Genomic DNA, 22,159 nt, shown 5'->3' with positions numbered 1-22,159 from the left:
GTATAACGACCTTCAGACTTAGAAAATACGGAACGCTTATTCTGGATTTTTGTGTGTGAGACATATATTGAGCTTGGGCTGCAATATTCAGCTTGGGCTGTTGTGTTCTGGTCAGTAGTTAGTTTTCAAAAAAAAAATTGATTAATTTTGTTAACTATAAGCTAAAATGTGGTTAGATTACTCGATTTCTCTTTTTATATTTATCTTTTATACTAAAGATTTTTTTAACTTTGTTTAGTGAATTGGTTATCAATCGATCGACATGGCGTACTAGTGGCGCAACACCACCGTCGTGCCACGTCGTTTTGATCATACAATTATATTCGCCTGAATATTCTTTTTTTGATTTATATGTGGGTGTGAAAAATACATTGCCATATGACCCTTTCCTGCCACCTGTTTCTACATATACCCGATCCAGACCAACTTCAGTTTTACGTCTCGCTTTCGGTTTCTTATCATCACTCTTTCTTTCTTTCTAGATCAAATCTCAATTCTCTCCTAGATCCAAATCCCACTATTGCATTGCTGATCTACAATGGCCGCTGCTGATACCGAGAAACTAAACAATCTTCGATCTGCTGTTTCTGGTCTCACTCAGATCAGGTGTTTACCCGACTTTCTGCATTCAAATTTGATTCGTGCTTCAGTTTTTATTAGTTTTTAGTTTGTGGATCTGAATTTGATTTTTGGTTGATGTTGGACATTTTGCAGTGATAATGAGAAATCTGGATTTATCAACCTTGTCTCCCGCTATCTAAGGTACTGTGTAAAAAATTAGCGTTGGTTAGAGTGTTTTTCATTTTTGTTTGTTGTTTTAGTGATCGGTGTATTGGTATCGACTCTCAAATATCAGTAACCGATTTGCTTTGTTTCGAGTTACTATTTTCCCAATTTTGATTTTTGAGTATCAACCGGAAATCGAACAGTGCAGATTTGTTTATCGTTAGAATTCGTTAATAGTGGCATTTTGTGTATTTAATCATCGCATAAACATTCGAAAATTGTAGATTTGTTTATCATTTCAAGTAGAAGAGAACAGGGAAATGGGAAACTGGAAACACACCAGATGTGTTGAAGTGATTGCTTATCTTATACACTTCTCTGTCAAACTATGTATGATTCGTTTTCGATTTTCTGTTTTCTTTTCATGCAAATTCAGCGGCGAAGCACAGCATGTTGAATGGAGTAAGATCCAAACGCCAACCGACAAGATCGTTGTGCCCTATGATACCCTGTCAGCTGTTCCAGAAGGTAGTATATTGATCTTCTATTTGTTGCAAACTGAAACTTAATCACATGCAATGAAAGCACTAGTTTTAATCTTTGATTTAGTAATTGATTCCACTCTATGTACATTACGATCTGGCATAACTTGGTACCATTTTATGTCAAGTGATAAGAGTGTATTCATGATCAAGCATCGATGCATCTATTTTTAAAATTTTTGTGTTAATTGATGCAGATGTTGCTCAAACCAAGAGTCTGTTGGATAAACTTGTGGTGCTCAAGCTTAATGGTGGCTTGGGGACTACAATGGGATGCACTGGTCCAAAGTATGTGATTACCTTGTTTACATAATAGTGCATTAAAAGTCTAATCAACTAATTAGTCTCTTCATTCCATTTTCATTTATATGAATATTTCATTATGAACTAATTGGCATTCTTTCTTTGATTGTTTCTTTTCTAGCATTTGACTCATCTTGTTGGTGATGCAGATCTGTGATAGAAGTCAGAAATGGATTAACTTTCTTAGACTTGATTGTCATCCAAATTGAGGTACTTCACATTTAGACAAATACATCAGTCATTCTATGCTTGTGATCTTTACTGAAACATTAACCCTTTTAATTTCCTTGTAGTCACTCAATAAGAAATACGGGTGTAATGTACCCTTGCTTCTAATGAACTCTTTCAACACACATGATGATACCCAAAAGGTAAATAACAGAATCTTTTACTTTCTACATGACTACACATAATTCTTATCTTGTCAAACATTAACTTAAATATTTTTTGTAATACTTTTTATTGCAGATTGTGGAAAAATATTCTGGCTCAAAAATTGAGATTCATACATTCAACCAGGTTCACAAACATTAATTTTTTTAAAGATTAGTAATGCTTTCAGTAACTTGTACCTTATGCATTTACAATTGTACCTGTTCTTTCTTTTCATTTTTACAGAGTCAGTATCCTCGATTGGTTACTGAAGACTTTCTTCCATTGTCATCCAAAGGAGTATCTGGCAAGGATGGATGGTAATTCAAAAGCTAACCTGTCTATTAATTTTTAATTTCATAAAAATAATATTTTTTATTCCCTTTTTTTAGTTGAGTAAAAATAATAAAAAACCATGCATTTTATTTTGGGACTTATAGATATCTTTTATCTAAAGGTACCCCCCAGGCCATGGTGATGTTTTCCCATCATTAATGAACAGTGGGAAACTTGAAGCACTATTGTCACAGGTTTTTTTTTTCTTTTTTCTTTTTTATAATTTTAGTGTATAACATGTATATATATATATTTTTTGGCTTTTATTTATTGGTATCATATATTGTTTTTCATTACAGGGCAAGGAATACGTGTTTGTTGCCAACTCTGATAACTTAGGAGCTGTAGTTGATTTGAGTATCCTTACCATAATTTTTTTACTTACACTATATATATATATATATATATATATATATATATATATATATATATATATTAAAGGCTATGAAAATATGTGTTACTCTTAATTCACCATTATAGAAATCCTAAATCACTTGGTCCAGAACAAGAACGAGTATTGCATGGAGGTATTTCTCATTGTTTCATAATTCACATTTTTTAAAAAAATAAAAAATTGTGTTGTTTTGTTTAATATTTTATGGATTTAACAGGTAACACCAAAAACATTGGCTGATGTGAAAGGTGGTACTTTAATTTCTTATGATGGGAAAGTTCAGCTTCTGGAAATTGCACAAGTTCCTGATGAACATGTGAGTTATTATTATTATTTTTTCTTTTTAGGGAAAGAAAATAGTAACATACTTTAATTGAAATATTTATTATAATATTATTTCATCCTAGTTTCAATCTGTGCTATAATTGGATAGAAGTTTTGAATTATAATGCCTTAATTAAACTAGAAATGATGTAATGAAAGAAACAAAAGCAGGATGCTATAACACACAAATAAATGAAAGTATGTTGCTATTCATTCTTTTTAATATTTTTCAGAGAAAGAACAGGCTGACTTGATTTTCCATTTTTTTTAATTAGTCTGATTTATAATTTTTTTTTTTTTTTTGTTTACAGGTGAACGAGTTCAAATCAATTGAGAAGTTCAAAATCTTTAACACCAACAACTTGTGAGTCCTGAATGTTAATAAAAATTACATTTTCACTCAGTGTGATTGTAGGAGGGATTCCATACAATTTCATAAAAGTAAAATGATTGAGTTAAGAGTAAATTACATTTTCAGTCCCTGACTATACTTGATTTTTACAATTTTGGTTCCATTAGGTTTTCTCTTGCAATTGTAGTTCTTATTTGAGGTTCTTGTAACATTTTTGGTCTCTGTTCCTCGTAAAATGACTATTTTTAGTCCCTGAGTATAACTGATTTTTGCATTTTTGGCCCCAAAAACCTCAAATAAGGACCAAAACTGCAAAAAAAAAAAAACAGCTATACTCAAAGGACTAAAAATGTAATTTACTCTTGAATTAACTATTTACATTTGAATCCGAAAACTATCTGTGGAATGGACAATACTGACCCTGTAAGTATTTCCAGGTGGGTGAACTTGAATGCTATTAAAAGACTTGTACAAGCAGATGCACTTAAGATGGAGATTATTCCAAATCCAAAGGTACTTCTTTTCTTCCTATTAATGTCCTAATAAGAAAAAAAAAATTATAATTTTTTTTTAATAAAAGTAAGAATATATTGTAATAGAAAGATATGAAAGCAAACAAATAAATGAAAGTACATTGCTATTTAAATAACGAGTATTATTTATTCGGTTTACAGGAAGTCGAAGGAATTAAAGTTCTTCAGCTAGAAACAGCAGCTGGTGCTGCAATCAAGGTATCATCATCATCTCCATATTCTTCTTTAATTTCCCTTTTTTATTTTTATTTTTAATGATTTTATACAAATATTAAATGTTTTACTAATTTTAATTTAATTTCAATCAGTTTTTTGATAACGCGATTGGAATCAACGTTCCCCGATCTCGATTCCTTCCAGTGAAAGCAAGTTCAGATCTGCTCCTTGTTCAGGTTTGATCAAGAGCATCTTTATTTATATATATATATATATATATATATATTTATTTATATGAATTATTTTTTTAATTAATTAATTATTTATTTATTGTAGTCTGATCTTTACACGGAAAAAGATGGGTATGTGGTCCGTAATCCAGCTAGGACAGATTCAGCAAACCCTTCAATTGAACTGGGTCCTGAATTTAAGAAGGTCTCGTTAAGTTACTTTACTTTGATTATATTAAATAAATTCCATAAATGAAATCAAAGTAAAAGAAAAAAAAAATTGTTTCTCAGGTTGGAGATTTCTTGAAGCGTTTCAAGTCCATCCCCAGTATTATCGAGCTCGATAGCTTGAAGGTTTCTGGTGACGTGTGGTTTGGATCTTCAGTTGTTCTCAAGGGTAAAGTCGTCATTGCTGCAAAGTCCGGAGACAAGTTGGAAATCCCTGATAAAGCCGTAATTCAAAACAAGGTCATTTCTAAATTACAACTATTTTGTTTGTTTGTATGATTAAAAAAAATATTTATGAATTATGATTTTGATTGTGGGATATGGTTGTTGCAGGAAGTCCATGGTGCTGGTGATATCTAAACAAGTTAGGTTTTGGTGGGGAGAGGTTTACATTACTTGGGTTTTCGTTTTCCCTTTTATTAATAATAATAATTTGTGTAATATGTGTTTTTGTTGTTAGTAGAATAAATCAAGAATTTCGATTTTTGTCACACATCACATTCACATGCGCCTTTTTCTTTATATATATATTAAAAAAAAAAAAAGATTTGTGCTTGGAATTTAATGGCGTCTTTTTTGTCGTCATTTTAATTGCTGAATGGTGGTTTTGTTGTTTTTAGCCCATGGTTTTTGAGTGGATATTTTTCTAGTTCTAAAGTAGAAAGTGAGATAAGGGGGTTAGGTTAGGTACTTAGGTACAATACAAATACAATGACTTTTTTTGTTTTTGTTATTAATAAATGTTTTGGACTCGTTTATTAGTAGGCCCACCCCAACCCACCCACGAATATTTGCAAAGTGTAAACCTTTCATCACCCATAATATATTTTCTTTTCAAAATTGATTAACATGGTAAGTTTCAGCTTTGATCAAGAAACATATTAACATACTTATTAACAAACTTGAATGTTTTTTAAAGGCGGAACCAATTTTTATAAAAAATATATGTAATTCGTAATAACTTTTTATAGTTCAACAAACAAATAAGAAATATATTCACACGAATCACGATTACTCCAATATTGAACACTAAAAAATTTCATCTTAATTAATCTAATTAACGTAGTGATTTACTTTAATTGAGTTTATTTATTTGTACAGTTTAATAATCTGTCTTATTGTATTTTGTTTGTGAAATTTAATTAATCATATATTTATAAAATTCAAAATGTATACATATAAGACATGTAGTTATTATTAGTATATATACATAATAATAATAAATTACATAAAAATTATGTTTCCATTTTCACTCTATGTTGTATCAGATTTGCTTTAATGATTTTAAATTTGTTATAGTTTAATTATGCAATATAATCATTATTTTAATCAATATTATTTTATGTTTACACATGTTATATTATATATATATATATATATATATATATATATATATATATATATATATATATATATTATCTAAAAGTTAATTAACTATAAAATTGGTATGTATAGTGATAAGATTCAGTGGAATTTATGATGATGTACATTATGTAAGTTTACTATTATTTTTTAAGTCATATATGCAAAGATTACTATAATACCTTTAAATGATTTATTTAATTTTTTTTTTAAATTTCTATTGGTGCATTCATGCACACAATAGTTGCTAGAAACATTTGAACCTAGTTCTCTCTTTCTCTTTCTCTCTCTCTCTCTCTCTCTCTCTATATATATATATATATATATATATATATATATATATATATATATATATATATATATATATAGCCAGTGAATTTTTTGACGGACCCGCAGGATGAAAGGTCCACAGTTAGACCGGCTGACATTTTGGTCTTTGGATGCATAGGAGGGAAACATGCGTGCAAAGTGGTAAAGCACGAGAATGCATGTATAGAAAATCAACATGTGTGTACATTTTGCATTCGATACTTTTGGTTTTCTCGCACCAGAGGCTGTAGAGCTCCTTAATAGAGTCCAACGGGTCATACATTCTAATGTCATATCTCCTAGATCCACAAATATTGTTTTCAAAAGAATTGGTTTTGTCATCCAGAAAGGGTTAGCGGCGCAACTTGTTGCCCGTTTGCCTTCAATCGATATGTATTGAACTATATTAGTCGAATTCAATTTATTTAAAGTAATATAATTAATCATATAATTACATATATTACGATAAAATTATCAATCAAAAGGGTTGAAAGTAAAGTTATACCATTCATAAATGATGTTGAAGGAGCAAGTAGTTTGATTTTAATGTGTTCATATTTTATTTTAATGTTTGGAGCTAGATATTGTTTAATATTGGTGGTTTGTTTGGGTGACCTAATCACCTGGGATTTATACATTTTAAAATATAGTGACTTTGGGGTACAAATCCCACAAGCTTCAATCTTAAAATGATCTACTATTTGTGGGGTAATTGTTACGGATTATTATGTATGTTGAACCATACGTTCTGATAAAATCTTTGTTTTTTGTTGGTTTGTCTTAAATTCTGGACTTTGTTTGGGTGCAAAATTGTGACGCAGTTGTTTGAGTTATTATCTATGTTAAACCATAAGTTCTGAACCTCTGTTGTTTGCTGGGTTATTTTCGCCAAGTCTCAATTCTCACAATGTTGTTCGAATTTAAAAAGATGATTTATAATATGTATTTTTCTTCTTTTGTGTTATTTGTTGACCAGATATTTTTGGAGTATGATCTTGATTATAAAACCCATAAATAGTAAAGACAAGTTTAGGTCCACAATTCTATTTGATGTTGGCTTGGAGAAGATGCAGCATAAAGAGGAGGAAATGAACACATCATGTACTTATTCCAAAAGTGATGATTAAATTTTTGTTTATTTGAGTCTTAGTCGTTTTTACAAGATTTCCTATAAAATAAAAACCTACATCCTAAAATGACAAAAAAAAAAATGGAAAAAATACATTAACTGTCTTTTCAGGTATTATAAAATAATGAACATATGTTTCACAAAAACTAATTTGCAAAGGGGATTTGCCTCCACATATATATAGTCACTGTTCATACCTAAGCATTTATCTACAAAATTATATAATCATCACAAGAGGCTACTTTCACATCTACGCAACATTAAATAATATTATACTTCACTAATTAAATTTCATGTAGTTTAGTAAAGTAACGATATACAATTTAAGGCTCTTATTCACATTTTAACATCTTATCCTTTATTTTTATCGAATTAATTTATTTTAGCAGTATACTTCAAATCTTATAATTATTAAATGACTATGTTAATATAGTCTTTCTAATATAATTCAAACTCTATTCCAACGGTTAAATACACTTCATAAAATCTTAATAAGCGTTTTTTTGTTTTTTTGTGCCATTTTCAGCATTTAGCTATTTTCTAGCATAAGTATACTTAAATCCATGTTATTTATTCCAAATTCATAACAAGTGTACTACTCATGTATAAGGTTGATAGGAGCTTTTAATCCAATTTTCTTAATTTCTTTTCAACACTTTTTGACATTTTCCCATATTGGCATCATACTTTGCCGAAATGCGTTTTTCTTGAGTTTTTGGATGTCATTTTAGTAACTTTCATGTTACACTCTCTTTATAAGTCCATACCAATAGTTCGATTCCAAAAGATCCTTAACTTTCATCATCCCTTTTACACATGCTTTGAAAATTAGGAATAGACAAGAATTCCTTGGTATTCCTAAAAATAACACATTATTTATCTTTATCTTCCACCAAATTTTTTTAGAGAGGCATCTTCCACCGCATGAACACCGAATGTTGAAGTAATCACGTCATCATTATGATTTTCCGTAATCATTATGATTTTCCGTAATCTTGTTTTCCCTACATGGGGGAAAGAGGACGGTATTGACACATTAATTGAAAATATGTTCGACAATGCACGTTTTGGCTCATCGGGCCAAAGAACAGATCACTTTCAGGAGGGCGGAACAAATAGCAACACCAACGTCAGACAATGTATTTGTAAGGTTGCTGATGGGCATTTTACAGCAGCATTGAAAGTGTTGTACTCCTCGGGTGTTGCTTCACACGACAGTGACACTATCAAAGCTTTAGAGGCTAAGCATCCATACAAGCCACCCCCATCCATGTCGAGCACCATTTATTTTGAGCCTCCCTTTATAGTAGATATTGACAATGTCCTTGGTTATATTAAATCGTTTCCTAAAGGAACTTCGTGTGGGAGAGACGACTTGAGAGCTCAACACATTTTGGATGCTCTATGTGGGAAAGGGTCTGCTATAGCCACATATCTCTTACATGCCATCACTGCAGTGGTTAATCTGTGGCTAGGGGGAATATGTCTGTCATGTCTGGCAGAATTTGTAGTGTATGCACCTCTTACGCCGCTCCTAAAACCTGACAATGGAATCCGTCCTATTGCTGTGGGCACTATATGGAGGCGTTTGGTTTTAAAGGTTGTTATGAAAGGAATTGGTAAAGAAATGATACAATACCTTAATGACTTTCAGTTTGAAGTAAGTGTATCGGGTGGCGCTGAAGTGGTACTTCATAGTATCAATAGGGTGTTGAGTGCACGTTATGATGATGGATCTCTTGCAATGCTTACTGTGAATTTCTCGAATGCCTTCAATTTAGTGGATAGATATGCCTTACTTCACGAGGTCATGATGAGGTGCCCTTCCATTTCCTAATGGTTCGAATTCTTATACGAACAATAAGGTTGTATTTGGGAGATAAACATATTTGGTCCACTACTGCAGTCCAACAAGGCGACCCTTTGGGATCACTTCTTCTTGCTCTTGTATTGCACCCACTTATACATCAAATTAGAGACAATTGCAAGCTTCTTCTTCTGTAACACCCCGAAATGCAGGTATATCTCTTTAATCCTTCTTCTTTCCCAAGTTGTCAATTTTGGCCCAAAATGGAAAATGGTGATAAGTGGGTACGCTGGGCGTACTTAAGAGTACGCTGCGCGTACCCATGGGCGTGCCTTTGACGCAGACTCAACCCAGTACGCGGGGCGTACCTTAGTTTACGCTGAGCGTACTGGGCCCAGACTCAAAACCCTAAATGGGACATGAGCACTATAAAAAGGATGCTATGGCCTCCATCCCAACCACCATTTCCAGAGAGTGAAACCCTAAGAGAGCCAAACCTTCGTTCTAAGCTTGTGTGTGTGTTTTTGGGCTTGAAAGTTTCATTGTGTGCTTGTGAAGAAGAAGAGAGGGCCATTGTGGAAGATAGAGTTGGAGTGCAAGCTTTGGATCTGAGCTCAACAGAGGTTGGAGCACCACTTGAAGGTAAAAAGCACAAAGCTTTCCTAGTCTTTTTGGATTTGTGTTTTATGGACCATTTTTAGGGTTTTTGTCCCAAAGGTGGAGACTTTATGAGTAAAGGAGCTCCATAAGACCTTGATCTGCCCAAGTCAGTGTATATTGTGTTATAGATCTGTAACACTAGTCAAAATAGGTCAATAGAAAATCACATGTGATTATGCCAATCATGTAATGTGATTATGTTAACCTAGTAATGTGGTAAGAGTGTTATGTAGTTCATGATAAATTCTAATACAAATATTAATCTTCTTTATAATACAACTCAAAGTATACGTCCATACGATCCCAAAAATATAGAGAATGTTTGAATCTGACTTCGCATGAAGAAGTTATGATAAACCGAACACTATAAATCTCTATAATAAGAGGAATTTAAAATAGACTTAGAATTAGCTATTTAAGTCTAAAAGAGAGTTGTAGTACTCGTAAATACCTACGCGTGGATATAAAAGAACGTCAAAAACGGAGTTCGTATGCAAAAGTTATGGCCTTCCGAAGATATCGCTGTCAGAAACCCTAATTTGACTAAACTCACGACGTGAGCATAAAAACTCACGACGTGAGGACTCAAACTGCCACATTTCGGATCTAGAAGGTGTGACGAGGCTGCGAGGGGATAAGATCCAAACTCAAGACATGAGCAAGGATTGATTCACGTCGTGAGGAGTCAAAGGGACACCATCCGAAGCTAGGGACCAAATGGCGGGTCTACGAAGTGAGCAGGATCGAGCTCACGACGTGAACATGCTTGGTTCACGTCGTGAATGGCCAAAAATCAGCCTATAAATAGCAAATTCGACCTTAACACTTCTTACACCTAAAATCTTCTCTCTATCTCGTTTTTGGAGGCCATTTTGCATCCCGAGTCCCGACGACCTCGTACGCTGACCGTTTTTGCTTAGATAACATAAAATCACGCTACTAGGGTGAGTTTCACGGCCCCACTTTCTAATATTTCGGGGGAAAACGCATGCTAGATATTATATATATGTTATTATTATGTCTATATGACAGTATATAGTTATAATAGCTGGGGTATAGTTGTTCTAAATATAATATTTTGAATATATACAACTATTATCAACTTATCAGTATGTTAATTTACTAATGTAGATCTTGAGTTATACTTAAGATTCTATATATATGTTGTGTGCGATATAGTTCCGAAGTTATATTCGGAAGATTTATATGTTAAGTTATAAAGTATGTTGCTATTAATAGTTTTATGTCAAGATAAAACTGGATATATTATACGTTGTTATTGTTAGTTTTATGTTAAGATAAAACTTGGTATTGTTATTGATAGTTTTATGTCAAGATAAAACCAGGAACGTTATATGTTGTTATTATTGGTTTTAGGTCAGGATAAAACCTGGTTTTACTTCAAGATATAGCTGTTATACTGCCTAAATATTATGAAGTTAGGAGTAATGTTTAAAAGCATAGTCTAGTAACTTAGGGTTTTAGACATAAAGATGCTTTTGTTGTTAGAGCTATAGGAAGCCGTCAAATTCTACATGAGTAATTGTATTCATCAACTAAGATTGGGGATCTTAGTGGAAATCCTCTGAACTGTAACCGTTAATCCCGTGTGAGCGAGGAAGTCGTGTATAATTAGTATACGGGTTGACCACCCCACTTGTGACTGTTAGCTACAGTCAACCAAAAGCAAGTGATGAACTATCCTTTTATTTGTTATTGTTCCGTCGTCGATGAAGCGTACGGTGTTGTTTCTCATGGTAAATCATGAGTGTGTTTGTTTCTCATGGTAAATCATGAGTGTGTTCTATCAGAGATATTATGTCATAGCAGCGGTTACAAGCTCATGGTAGCAAATTGTTAGAAACATTATACTTTGTCGTATACAAGTAGTAATGTTAAGTATAAGTTTCCCCTACTTATACCTTAGGATTAAGGAATGTTTAGGTATAACACTTAATTGATAAGTAAACTATTATACCTAATATACATACTAAATGATGGAGAGTCAAAATGATACTTTCAAAAACTATACTTTTGAATGTGGAAAATGTATTATTTTATGGAGTCAAAACCTGTGGACTCACCAACTTTATGTTGACGTATTTTAAAATGCATGTGTTTTCAGGAACTTGAAAAGCTGGTATGTATTCGAACAGAAGAAGTTTTACTATTACCTTTCTGTTCATTAAGAAGTATGCCATAGTCGGATAATATGTAATAGGTTCTAGAAAAACAGTTATGTAACTTTCAGTTATCAATAAAGGTATGTATTTTCTTTAGTACTGTTCAATGTATGTTATATAACTGTGATACGAAGAATAACGTTACACTACCCGGTGTTTCCGCCGATGGCTGGGGGTGTGACAGAAATTGGTATCAAAGCTATTAACTATAGTGAACTAGTACTTTCTTAGGAAAGCACGTCTATAGTTTAGGGCTTACTCTATTAGGTTTAGGTATATCCCTTAACCTATAAATAAAAGGTATTATTAATTATTCTACTGAAGGACTACTTACGGGAGCGGTGATAAGGATAGACATGTCGATTTGGGTTGCTGGATTTTAGAACGGCTATATGCTAAAATGATCCTGCCCTTTCGACTGTCCTGACTGGCCGGAGCCTTATCAGATAGACCTGAAGTAACAAACAATAATTAAAGCATGAATACAATAAATAAGAATAACGTTACACTACCCGGTGTTTCCGCCGATGGCTGGGGGTGTGACAGAAATTGGTATCAGACTAGTTAAGGCGAAAAGAGGAAAGTTTATAGCAAGGATATAGAAAACCTTGCAAATTTTGCAATGTTTATAGAAACTTTTCTCTTATAACCTAAATAAACTGATGTAACCACTGGTAATAATATGAAGCATATGTTACAGTAATCATTGTGTTGTCTATTACGTTTTACACTGTGAATAATAACTGGAGTATTTAGTACTCGTGTATTAAATGATTAACAAAACTCATAAAATTCTTATTATTTATAATAGGAACTAAAACAAAATGCCTAGAAGGAGTAATCGGCTAACCCCTAACCGACCATCAGCACCACAACAACAACAACCGCAACCACCAGCAGAAATAAACCCCTCAATAAGTACAGTACAACTTGAAGAAATCATAGCTCAAAGAATTGTTGCGGCTCTATCTAATGTCACAAGAGATGGAGTTAGAAATGAATGCCATGTAGGGACCACTAGAACATGTACCTACAAAGATTTTATGAATTGCAGGCCAAAAAGCTTTCATGGAAATGAAGGGGTAGTTAATTTGACGAGGTGGATAGAAAAGACAGAGTCCGTCTTTCAAATAAGCTTCTGTCCAGATGATTGTAAAGTACGATTTGCAGCATGTACTTTCGCTGATGCAGCACTCACCTGGTGGAACAACCATGTGAATACCATGGGAGTTGATACTGCAAATTCCATGAAATGGGAAGAGCTAAAAATAATGCTAGTAGAGGAGTATTGTCCTAGGGAGGAGATACATAAACTGGAACAAGAACTGTGGACCCTAACCATGAAGGGTTCAGAGATAAAAGCTTATACCACTAGATTTAATGATCTTGTTGTAATGTGTCCAACACTTGTAAACCCTGAATATAAAAAGATTGAGCGATATATCTGGGGTTTAGCATCGCAAATTAGAGGCATGGTGATCGCATCAAAGCCTACGACTTATGACAGCATCAAGAGGATAGCTCATCAGCTAACCCTCACAGAGATCCAAGGAACAGAAGTGGTCTCCCAAATCTAGAACAAACAAGCGCAAGTTTAATAAGAAGAATCCCAAACAATCATCTGAGAAAAGACAAGAAGTGGTAACTAATTATGCAGCCACAACAGCAGTACCTACACAACCAAAATCTTCATGGTGCAATCAGTGCAACCATCATCATCCAGGTGACTGTTTTGTCTGCATGAAGTGCAAGAAAAAGGGGCATACTGCTAGTTACTGCAGGAGCACAACACCTGCAATAGTCGAACAACAAACCAATAATGGAACAGGCCGTGGTGAAGAAAGAAGATGCTACGAATGTGGGGAGGTTGGACATATCAAGAAAGAATGTCCAAAGTTAAGGAGTCAATGAGGCATAGGACGTGGCAGGGCGTTTGTGATCGGAAGCAGAGAGGCTATCCAGGACCCTTCGGTCGTATCTGGTACGTTTCTTATAGATAATTTATATGTTTCTATACTCTTCGACTCTGGAGCAGATCGAAGTTTTATAACTCCGACATTTAGAAAATTGTTAAGTCATGAGTCTAGCAGATTAAAAGAAATCTATGAAGTAGAAATCGCTAACGGTCAAACTGAGAAAACACATGAAATCCTAGAAAACTGTCTGTTAACTCTTAATAACTACCTTTTTCACGTCAACCTCATGCCAATGCCTATCGGTAGTTTTGATGTCATAATTGGCATGGATTGGTTATCTTCATACCGCGCCGAAATTCTATGTCATGAGAAAGCCATACGACTACCCTTACCAAACGGCGAAGCCCTGATTATCTATGGTGATAAATCTGGGAAGAACCTCAAAGTCATCTCTTGTACTAAGACCCAGAAATATCTACATAAGAAATGTAGCGCATTCTTAGCCCACATTGTAGATAGGAAGAGAAAGACAAAAGAAATCAAGGACATACCTCAAGTGTGTGATTTCCCTGACGTGTTTCCTGAAGATCTACCTGGAATACCTCCCGTCCGACAAGTCGAGTTTCGAATCGATTTAATTCCAGGAGCAACACCAGTAGCAAAATCTCCTTATCGGTTGGCTCCATCTGAAATGCAAGAATTGTCTATCCAACTACAAGAACTTCTTGACAAAGGCTTTATCTGACCAAGTTTTTCACCTTGGGGAGCACCAATCTTGTTTGTCAAGAAGAAGGACGGATCCTTTCGAATGTGTATTGATTATCGGGAGCTAAACAAGCTAACGATCAAGAATCGTTATCCACTTCCGAGAATTGATGATTTATTCGATGAACTGCAAGGATCCAGCTACTACACAAAGATAGATCTTAGATCAGGATACCATCAACTCAGAGTACAAGAAGACAACATTCCAAAAACAACATTTAGAACACGTTATGGTCATTATGAGTTCTTAGTCATGTCTTTTGGATTAACCAATGCCCCAGCAGTGTTTATGGATCTCATGAATCGTGTTTGCAAACCATACTTGGATAAATTCGTGATCATATTTATCGATGATATATTGATATATTCACGAACCAAGGAAGAACATGGTCAACACCTGCAAATAATCTTGGAACTACTAAGAAAAGAAAAGTTGTACGCTAAATTCTCCAAATGTGAGTTTTGGATTAGAGAAGTACAATTTTTAGGTCATGTAATTAGCAACGAAAGAATTCATGTTGACCCATCCAAAGTTGAAGCAATCAGGAATTGGGAAGCACCAAAGACGCCAACAGAGGTGCGTCAACTCCTAGGACTTGCTGGCTATTACCGTAGATTCATAGAGAATTTCTCCAAAATAGCCAAGCCACTTACAACACTAACCCAGAAGAATACAAAGTTCAACTGGGAAGACAAACAAGAAGCTGCTTTTCAGAAACTGAAGCAAATGTTGTGTAGTGCACCAATCCTATCCCTTCCAGATGGAACATAAGATTTCGTTGTATACTGCGACGCGTCAAATCAAGGATTGGGATGTGTGGTGATGCAAAGAGGAAAAGTTATCGCCTATGCATCAAGACAACTTAAGATGCATGAGAATAATTACACTACCCATGATCTTGAATTGGGAGCTGTAATTTTTGCACTAAAAATTTGGAGACATTACTTATACGATACTAAGTGTACTATTTTTACCGACCACAAGAGTCTACAACACATCTTCGACCAAAAAGATCTTAATATGAGACAAAGAAGATGGGTTGAATTGTTGAATGATTACGAATGTGAGATTCGTTATCATTCCGGAAAGGCAAACGTGGTAGCAGATGCCTTGAGCCGGAAAGAATATATTAAACCCCGACGAGTACGAGCATTAACTATAACTATCCATTCTAACTTTACCGCACAAATTAGAGAAGCTCAGCTTGAGGCTCTAAAAGAAGAAAACATTAAGAACGAAGCTTTGCGAGGAATGGAAAAGCAACTTATACGAAAAGATGATGGAATACAATACTTTATGAACCGAGTTTGGACGCCTAGGTTCGGTGGAGTCAGGGACTTGGTCTTAGAAGAAGCCCACAAGTCCAGATATTCCGTGCATCCAGGTTCTGACAAAATGTACTTAGATTTAAAAGTACATTATTGGTGGCCAAACATGAAGGCTAAAATTTCTACTTATGTGAGCAAATGTTTGACTTGTTCTAGAGTAAAGGCAGAACATCAAAAGCCTTCAGGTTTACTTCAACAACCGGAAATACCTGAATGGAAATGGGAGCAGATATCAATGGACTTCATCACTAAGTTACCTAAAACTCCTAGTGGGTCTGACACTATTTGGGTGATAGTCGATAGGTTGACTAAGTTCGCCCATTTCTTACCAATTAAGGAGAACGACAAGATGGAGAAGCTGACTAGAGTTTATCTTAAGGAAATTGTCAGATTGCATGGAGTTCCAAATTCTATTATTTCTGACCGAGATAGTAGATTCACTTCACGATTTTGGCAATCTCTACAAAAATCCTTAGGAACACGTCTAGACATGAGTACCGCTTACCATCCACAGACTGATGGTCAGAGTGAGAGAACCATTCAGACTTTAGAAGATATGCTCCGAGCCTGTGTAATAGACTTTGGAAATGCGTGGGATATTCATTTACCGTTAATTGAGTTTTCCTACAACAATAGTCATCACACCAGCATCAAGGCTGCACCATTTGAGGCTCTTTATGGACGAAAATGTCGTTCCCCAGTGTGTTGGGCAGAAGTTGGAGATACGCAGATGGCCAGAGAACGTACAGGCGATACCTTACGTACTGGACCAGAAATAATCCATGAGACAACTGAAAAGATCGTGCAAATTAAGGATCGATTAAAGGCTGCACGTGATCGTCAAAAGAGTTATGCTGACGTAAGACGTAAGCCTTTAGAATTCCAAGTTGGAGATAAAGTAATGTTGAAAGTCTCTCCTTGGAAAGGTGTAATTCGATTCGGGAAACGAGGCAAACTAAACCCACGATATATAGGACCTTTTGAAATTCTGGCAACAATTGGTTCCGTCGCATACCAACTTAAGTTGCCTCAAGAGCTAAGTAATGTGCACGATGTTTTTCACGTATCAAATCTCAAAATATGTCTTTCCGATGATACTCTTGTTATACCTCTCGAAGAGATACATGTCAATACGAAACTCAACTTTGTAGAAGAACCTGTTGAGATTATGGATCGAGAAGTCAAACGATTAAAGCAAATTCGTATTCCCATAGTGAAAGTTCGATGGAACTCTTTGCGAGGGCCTGAATTTACTTGGGAACGTGAAGATCAGATGAAAGAAAAATACCCCCAACTGTTTGACGAAACCCCATCCATAAGATAAATTTCGGGATGAATTTATTCTAACGGGGGGAGAATGTAACACTAGTCAAAATAGGTCAATAGAAAATCACACGTGATTATGCCAATCATGTAATGTGATTATGTTAACCTAGTAATGTGGTAAGAGTGTTATGTAGTTCATGATAAATTCTAATACAAATATGAATCTTCTTTATAATACAACTCAAAGTATACGTCCATACGATCCCAAAAATATAGAGAATGTTTGCATCTGACTTCGCATGAAGAAGTTATGATAAACCGAACACTATAAATATCTATAATAAGAGGAATTTAAAATAGACTTAGAATTATCTATTTAAGTCTAAAAGAGAGTTGTAGTACTCGTAAATACCTACGCGTGGATATAAAGAACGTCAAAAACGGAGTTCGTATGCAAAAGTTATGGCCTTCCGAAGATATCGCTGTCAGAAACCCTAATTTGACTAAACTCACGACGTGAGGACTCAAACCGCCACATTTCGGATCTAGAAGGTGTGACGAGGCTGCGAGGGGATAAGATCCAAACTCACGACGTGAGCAAGGATTGATTCACGTCGTGAGGAGTCAAAGGGACACCATCCGATGCTAGGGACCAAATGGCGGGTCTATGAAGTGAGCAGGATCGAGCTCACGACGTGAACATACTTGGTTCACATCGTGAATGGCCAAAAATCAGCCTATAAATAGCAAATTCGACCTTAACACTTCTTACACCTAAAATCTTCTCTCTATCTCGTTTTTGGAGGCCATTTTGCATCCCGAGTCCCGACGAGCTCGTACGCTGACCGTTTTGCTTAGATAACATAAAATCACGCTACTAGGGTGAGTTTCACGGCCCCACTTTCTAATATTTCGGGGGAAAACGCATGCTAGATATTATATATATGTTATTATTATGTCTATATGACAGTATATAGTTATAATAGCTGTTATACTGCCTAAATATTATGAAGTTAGGAGTAATGTTTAAAAGCATAGTCTAGTAACTTAGGGTTTTAGACATAAAGATGCTTTTGTTGTTAGAGCTATAGGAAGCCGTCAAATTCTACATGAGTAATTGTATTAATCAACTAAGATTGGGGATCTTAGTGGAAATCCTCTGAACTGTAACCGTTAATCCCGTGTGAGCGAGGAAGTTGTGTATAATTAGTATACGGGTTGACCACCCCACTTGTGACTGTTAGCTACAGTCAACCAAAAGCAAGTGATGAACTATCCTTTTATTTGTTATTGTTCCGTCGTCGATGAAGCGTACGGTGTTGTTTCTCATGGTAAATCATGAGTGTGTTTGTTTCTCATGGTAAATCATGAGTGTGTTCTATCAGAGGTATTATGTCATAGCAGCGGTTACAGGCTCATGGTAGCAAATTGTTAGAAACATTATACTTTGTCGTATACAAGTAGTAATGTTAAGTATAAGTTTCCCCTACTTATACCTTAGGATTAAGGAATGTTTAGGTATAACACTTAATTGATAATTAAACTATTATACCTAATATACATACTAAATGATGGAGAGTCAAAATGATACTTTCAAAAACTATACTTTTGAATGTGGAAAATGTATTATTTTATGGAGTCAAAACCTGTGGACTCACCAACTTTATGTTGACGTATTTTAAAATGCATGTGTTTTCAGGAACTTGAAAAGCTGGTATGTATTCGAACAGAAGAAGTTTTACTATTACCTTTCTGTTAATTAAGAAGTATGCCATAGTCGGATAATATGTAATAGGTTCTAGAAAAACAGTTATGTAACTTTCAGTTATCAATAAAGGTATGTATTTTCTTTAGTACTGTTCAATGTATGTTATATAACTGTGATACGAAGAATAACGTGACACTACCCGGTGTTTCCGCCGATGGCTGGGGGTGTGACAAGATCCATAAAAATCCAATCTTGGACGTTAAAATTAAGTCATGCATGAGATAAGGACTTAATGAGGAAAGAGGAAAGGTGTTTGGAGTGATTGGTGACCTTTACAGCCATGCAAAGGCTTAAAGGTTTCGACTTTATGGGTTAAGGGATATTAGAATGGCCAGATCTGAAATATGAGCTTATGTCTTAACCATTTAAGACCAAAATCTTAAGGAGTGGGAAACTGGGACTTACGTTGGGCGTAATCCCAGTACGCGCAGCGTAGGGGGTCGAGCTCCCCGATTCTGTGGAACCTTCGAGTACGCCCAACGTACAGATATGGTATGCGCCGCGTACTCCGGATGGTTGACTTTCGTTGACTTTTAGGGTTTAGTCAACATTTGGACCTTTGGACCATTTGAGGGGTAAAATGGTCTTTTACCCTTATGAGAGAATATAGGGAGGGACTAGTCTAGCCTTTGAGAGTCGTATTAATTAGAGATAATTATTTCGTGTGATTAGGCGGAGGCTAGATCAGTATTTCGAGTTCGAGTTTATCCGAGTTACCGAGGAGAGTCTTCTCACTATACATTACCTAGAGTGGTATCTAGGTGCAGACCGGAGGGTCTTATGAGTTATGTTATCACTTGAGATTATGTGCATTGTGATTTATGTATGCTATGTGATATTTAGACCGGACCGGAGGGTCCAACGATTTAGACCGGACCAGAGGGTCCAACGAGCTAGACCGGACCGGAGGTTCCAACGAGCTGCGGGACTGGAGGGTCCCGCCGAGACACATTGACCATAGGGTCTTACCGAGTTATAGCCTCGAGTGGCTTATGTGTTGTATGTGGTATTTTGGAGAAGTCACTAAGCATTTATGCTTACCGTGTTATGTGTTATGTGTTTCAGGTACTAGTGAGGATCGCGGGAAGACGCCTACATGATTTGTACACACTGGCAGGGGATTATGTTTTGAGATTCTGGGATATGTTTATTGTGATGACACTTGATATTCATGAGATTTTTGGGAATATTATATAAGTTTATTTATGTTGAAAAATGAAAAATTGTTTTGAAAATTTACGTTGTTACATCTTCATGCTTGGTACCTTGATCATGGGACCGTCATTGGAGATTCAGAGGAGGTGGCCAGAGTATTGGACATCATTAGGGTGACAGGCTGGGTTGAGCTGAATATCAAGAAAATTGAGCTATTTTGGCCTTCATGGGATGGTAGGAAGCTTCGTACAGGTTTATTCCCTGTTGACATTTGGCGACCGTTATTGGGGGTGAAGCTTTTTAGGGAAGCTGCTAGTAGAGATGCGAGTTTTATTAGCGGGTTATCCATGAAGAGGGCTGCCAAGGCTATTGATTTGATGCGTTCTACCATAGTTACATGACCCCCATAGTGAGCTCCTTTTGCTTCGGATTTGCATGGGCATCGCCAAACTTTTCTTTGGCATGAGGACGTGCCAACCCGTTCACATGGAAAATTCTACTTTTGTGTTTTGATAAAGGGTTGTGTGGGTTGATTGAGGAGATTGTAGTTTGTGGGGGTCCGTTCTTTGGGGACCTTCAATGGCGACTGGCTTCGTTACCAATTAGGTTTGGTGGTTTGGGGTTGCACTCAGCAGTAGAGGCTTCCTCCTATGCTTTTGTGGCCTCACGAGCTCAATCGTGGGTATTACAAGACCACACCTTACGAGATAGTGGCATATGTGGTATGGATTCAGATTATGTTTGTGCTTTGTCATGTCTTCGTGATACGTTTCCGGGCTTTGACTTCAGTGGGGTGTACTTATGGTCCAAGGCGTCGGGGCTCAAACTGCATACGTGCAACGTACCATTTGGTACGCTCATCGTACGCAGCAGGTTTCCTTCTTAACGACTTAAGAGCTTAATACTTAAGCTATAAAGGCCAAAATACAGATCCAAGTCCCAAATATCATCCTTGACCATAAAGTTTCCAACTTTATGGTCTTGCATGGCCAATAAGTGCTAAATGGTAAAGACCCCACCCTCTTAATTAATTAAGACAAACAAACACATACATGGAAAAGGATTAAGAGCCAAGATCCTATTTTTAGGCTTCTAAACCCCTCAACTAGAATAGACTAGAGCATGCCATACTCCAAAAAGGACAAAACTTGGGACAAAATGCTCATGAAACAAGGACTTAGCAAGATCTAATGAAATATGAGCCAAGTTTGAAACTTTATACCTCTTGGAGGTTGCTAGAGAGGTGAAGAGCCCAGGTCCAAAGCTTCTTCAAGCTTGCAAGGTGGTTTTCTCCTCCTTTAAGACCACCAAACACACACACACACAAGGGTCAAGAATGCTCAAGAGAGTGGATAGGGTTTGCTAAAATTGAATGGAGGTGTTGGTGGCTAATGAGAGATGAAGTTGGAGGCCATAATGGTGTTTAAATAGGGTCCAAACCCTAAAAATTAGGGTTTGAGGATTTCTCAAGTACGTCCTGCGTACTCGATGTACGCCCAACGTACTTAGACCCGTACATGTACGGTCAACGTACACAACGTACGCCCAATGTACTAAGCCTCAACCTAGAATTTACAAAAATGCCATTATGGGCCATTTTGCTAACTTTCTCATACATAAGGGCTAAATACCATAAACCTTCATACTTAAGGGTTAAATTTGAAAATACCTCAACGTCGAGATGTTACATTTATGTCCTCCTACATTGGCCAATAAACACTTCACATATGAACCTCTGCTTGATATCAACTATCATCTCCATAAGCTTAATCTTTGGTTTATTTTCAATCTCAGTCATGTAATGTCTCACAATCCATTCATGGGACACAATTGAACCAAACTTGAATGAACTAAAGCATTTATGTATCTTGCTAGTCATAGTTTTTATCTTTAATGACCTTCCTTTGTACATCCAAGCATCAATCTGAAAGGGCACAATTTTTCTTCATTTCATTTTCAACATTTTGCAACAATTCTTACATTATTACACTTGGAAAACTATATCTGATACCTA

At 35.7% G+C, this 22,159-nt stretch overlaps 1 protein-coding gene across 1 annotated transcript; it reads left to right on the top strand.

The window, feature by feature from the left end:
* Window positions 1–380: 380 nt before the first annotated feature.
* On the top strand, window positions 381–5,056 carry UGP2 (UDP-glucose pyrophosphorylase 2). Its single transcript, XM_079085674.1, has 19 exons — window positions 381–606; window positions 715–762; window positions 1,163–1,254; window positions 1,466–1,556; window positions 1,721–1,781; window positions 1,865–1,942; window positions 2,040–2,090; window positions 2,190–2,263; window positions 2,401–2,473; window positions 2,579–2,636; window positions 2,760–2,806; window positions 2,891–2,989; window positions 3,309–3,361; window positions 3,787–3,862; window positions 4,024–4,080; window positions 4,191–4,274; window positions 4,375–4,473; window positions 4,560–4,736; window positions 4,830–5,056. Exons 1-19 carry the CDS (start codon window positions 539–541, stop codon window positions 4,854–4,856), a joined length of 1,413 nt encoding a protein of 470 aa, XP_078941800.1. The 5' UTR covers window positions 381–538; the 3' UTR covers window positions 4,857–5,056.
* Window positions 5,057–22,159: the final 17,103 nt, after the last annotated feature.

This window comes from Lactuca virosa, chromosome 3, assembly GCF_052849685.1.
Source record: "Lactuca virosa cultivar CGN04683 chromosome 3, Lactuca_virosa_CGN04683_v6, whole genome shotgun sequence".
In the NCBI taxonomy this organism is placed as follows: domain Eukaryota; kingdom Viridiplantae; phylum Streptophyta; class Magnoliopsida; order Asterales; family Asteraceae; genus Lactuca; species Lactuca virosa.
Note: the sequence above shows the minus strand (reverse complement) of the source record. Positions and strands in the feature narration are given on the sequence as shown.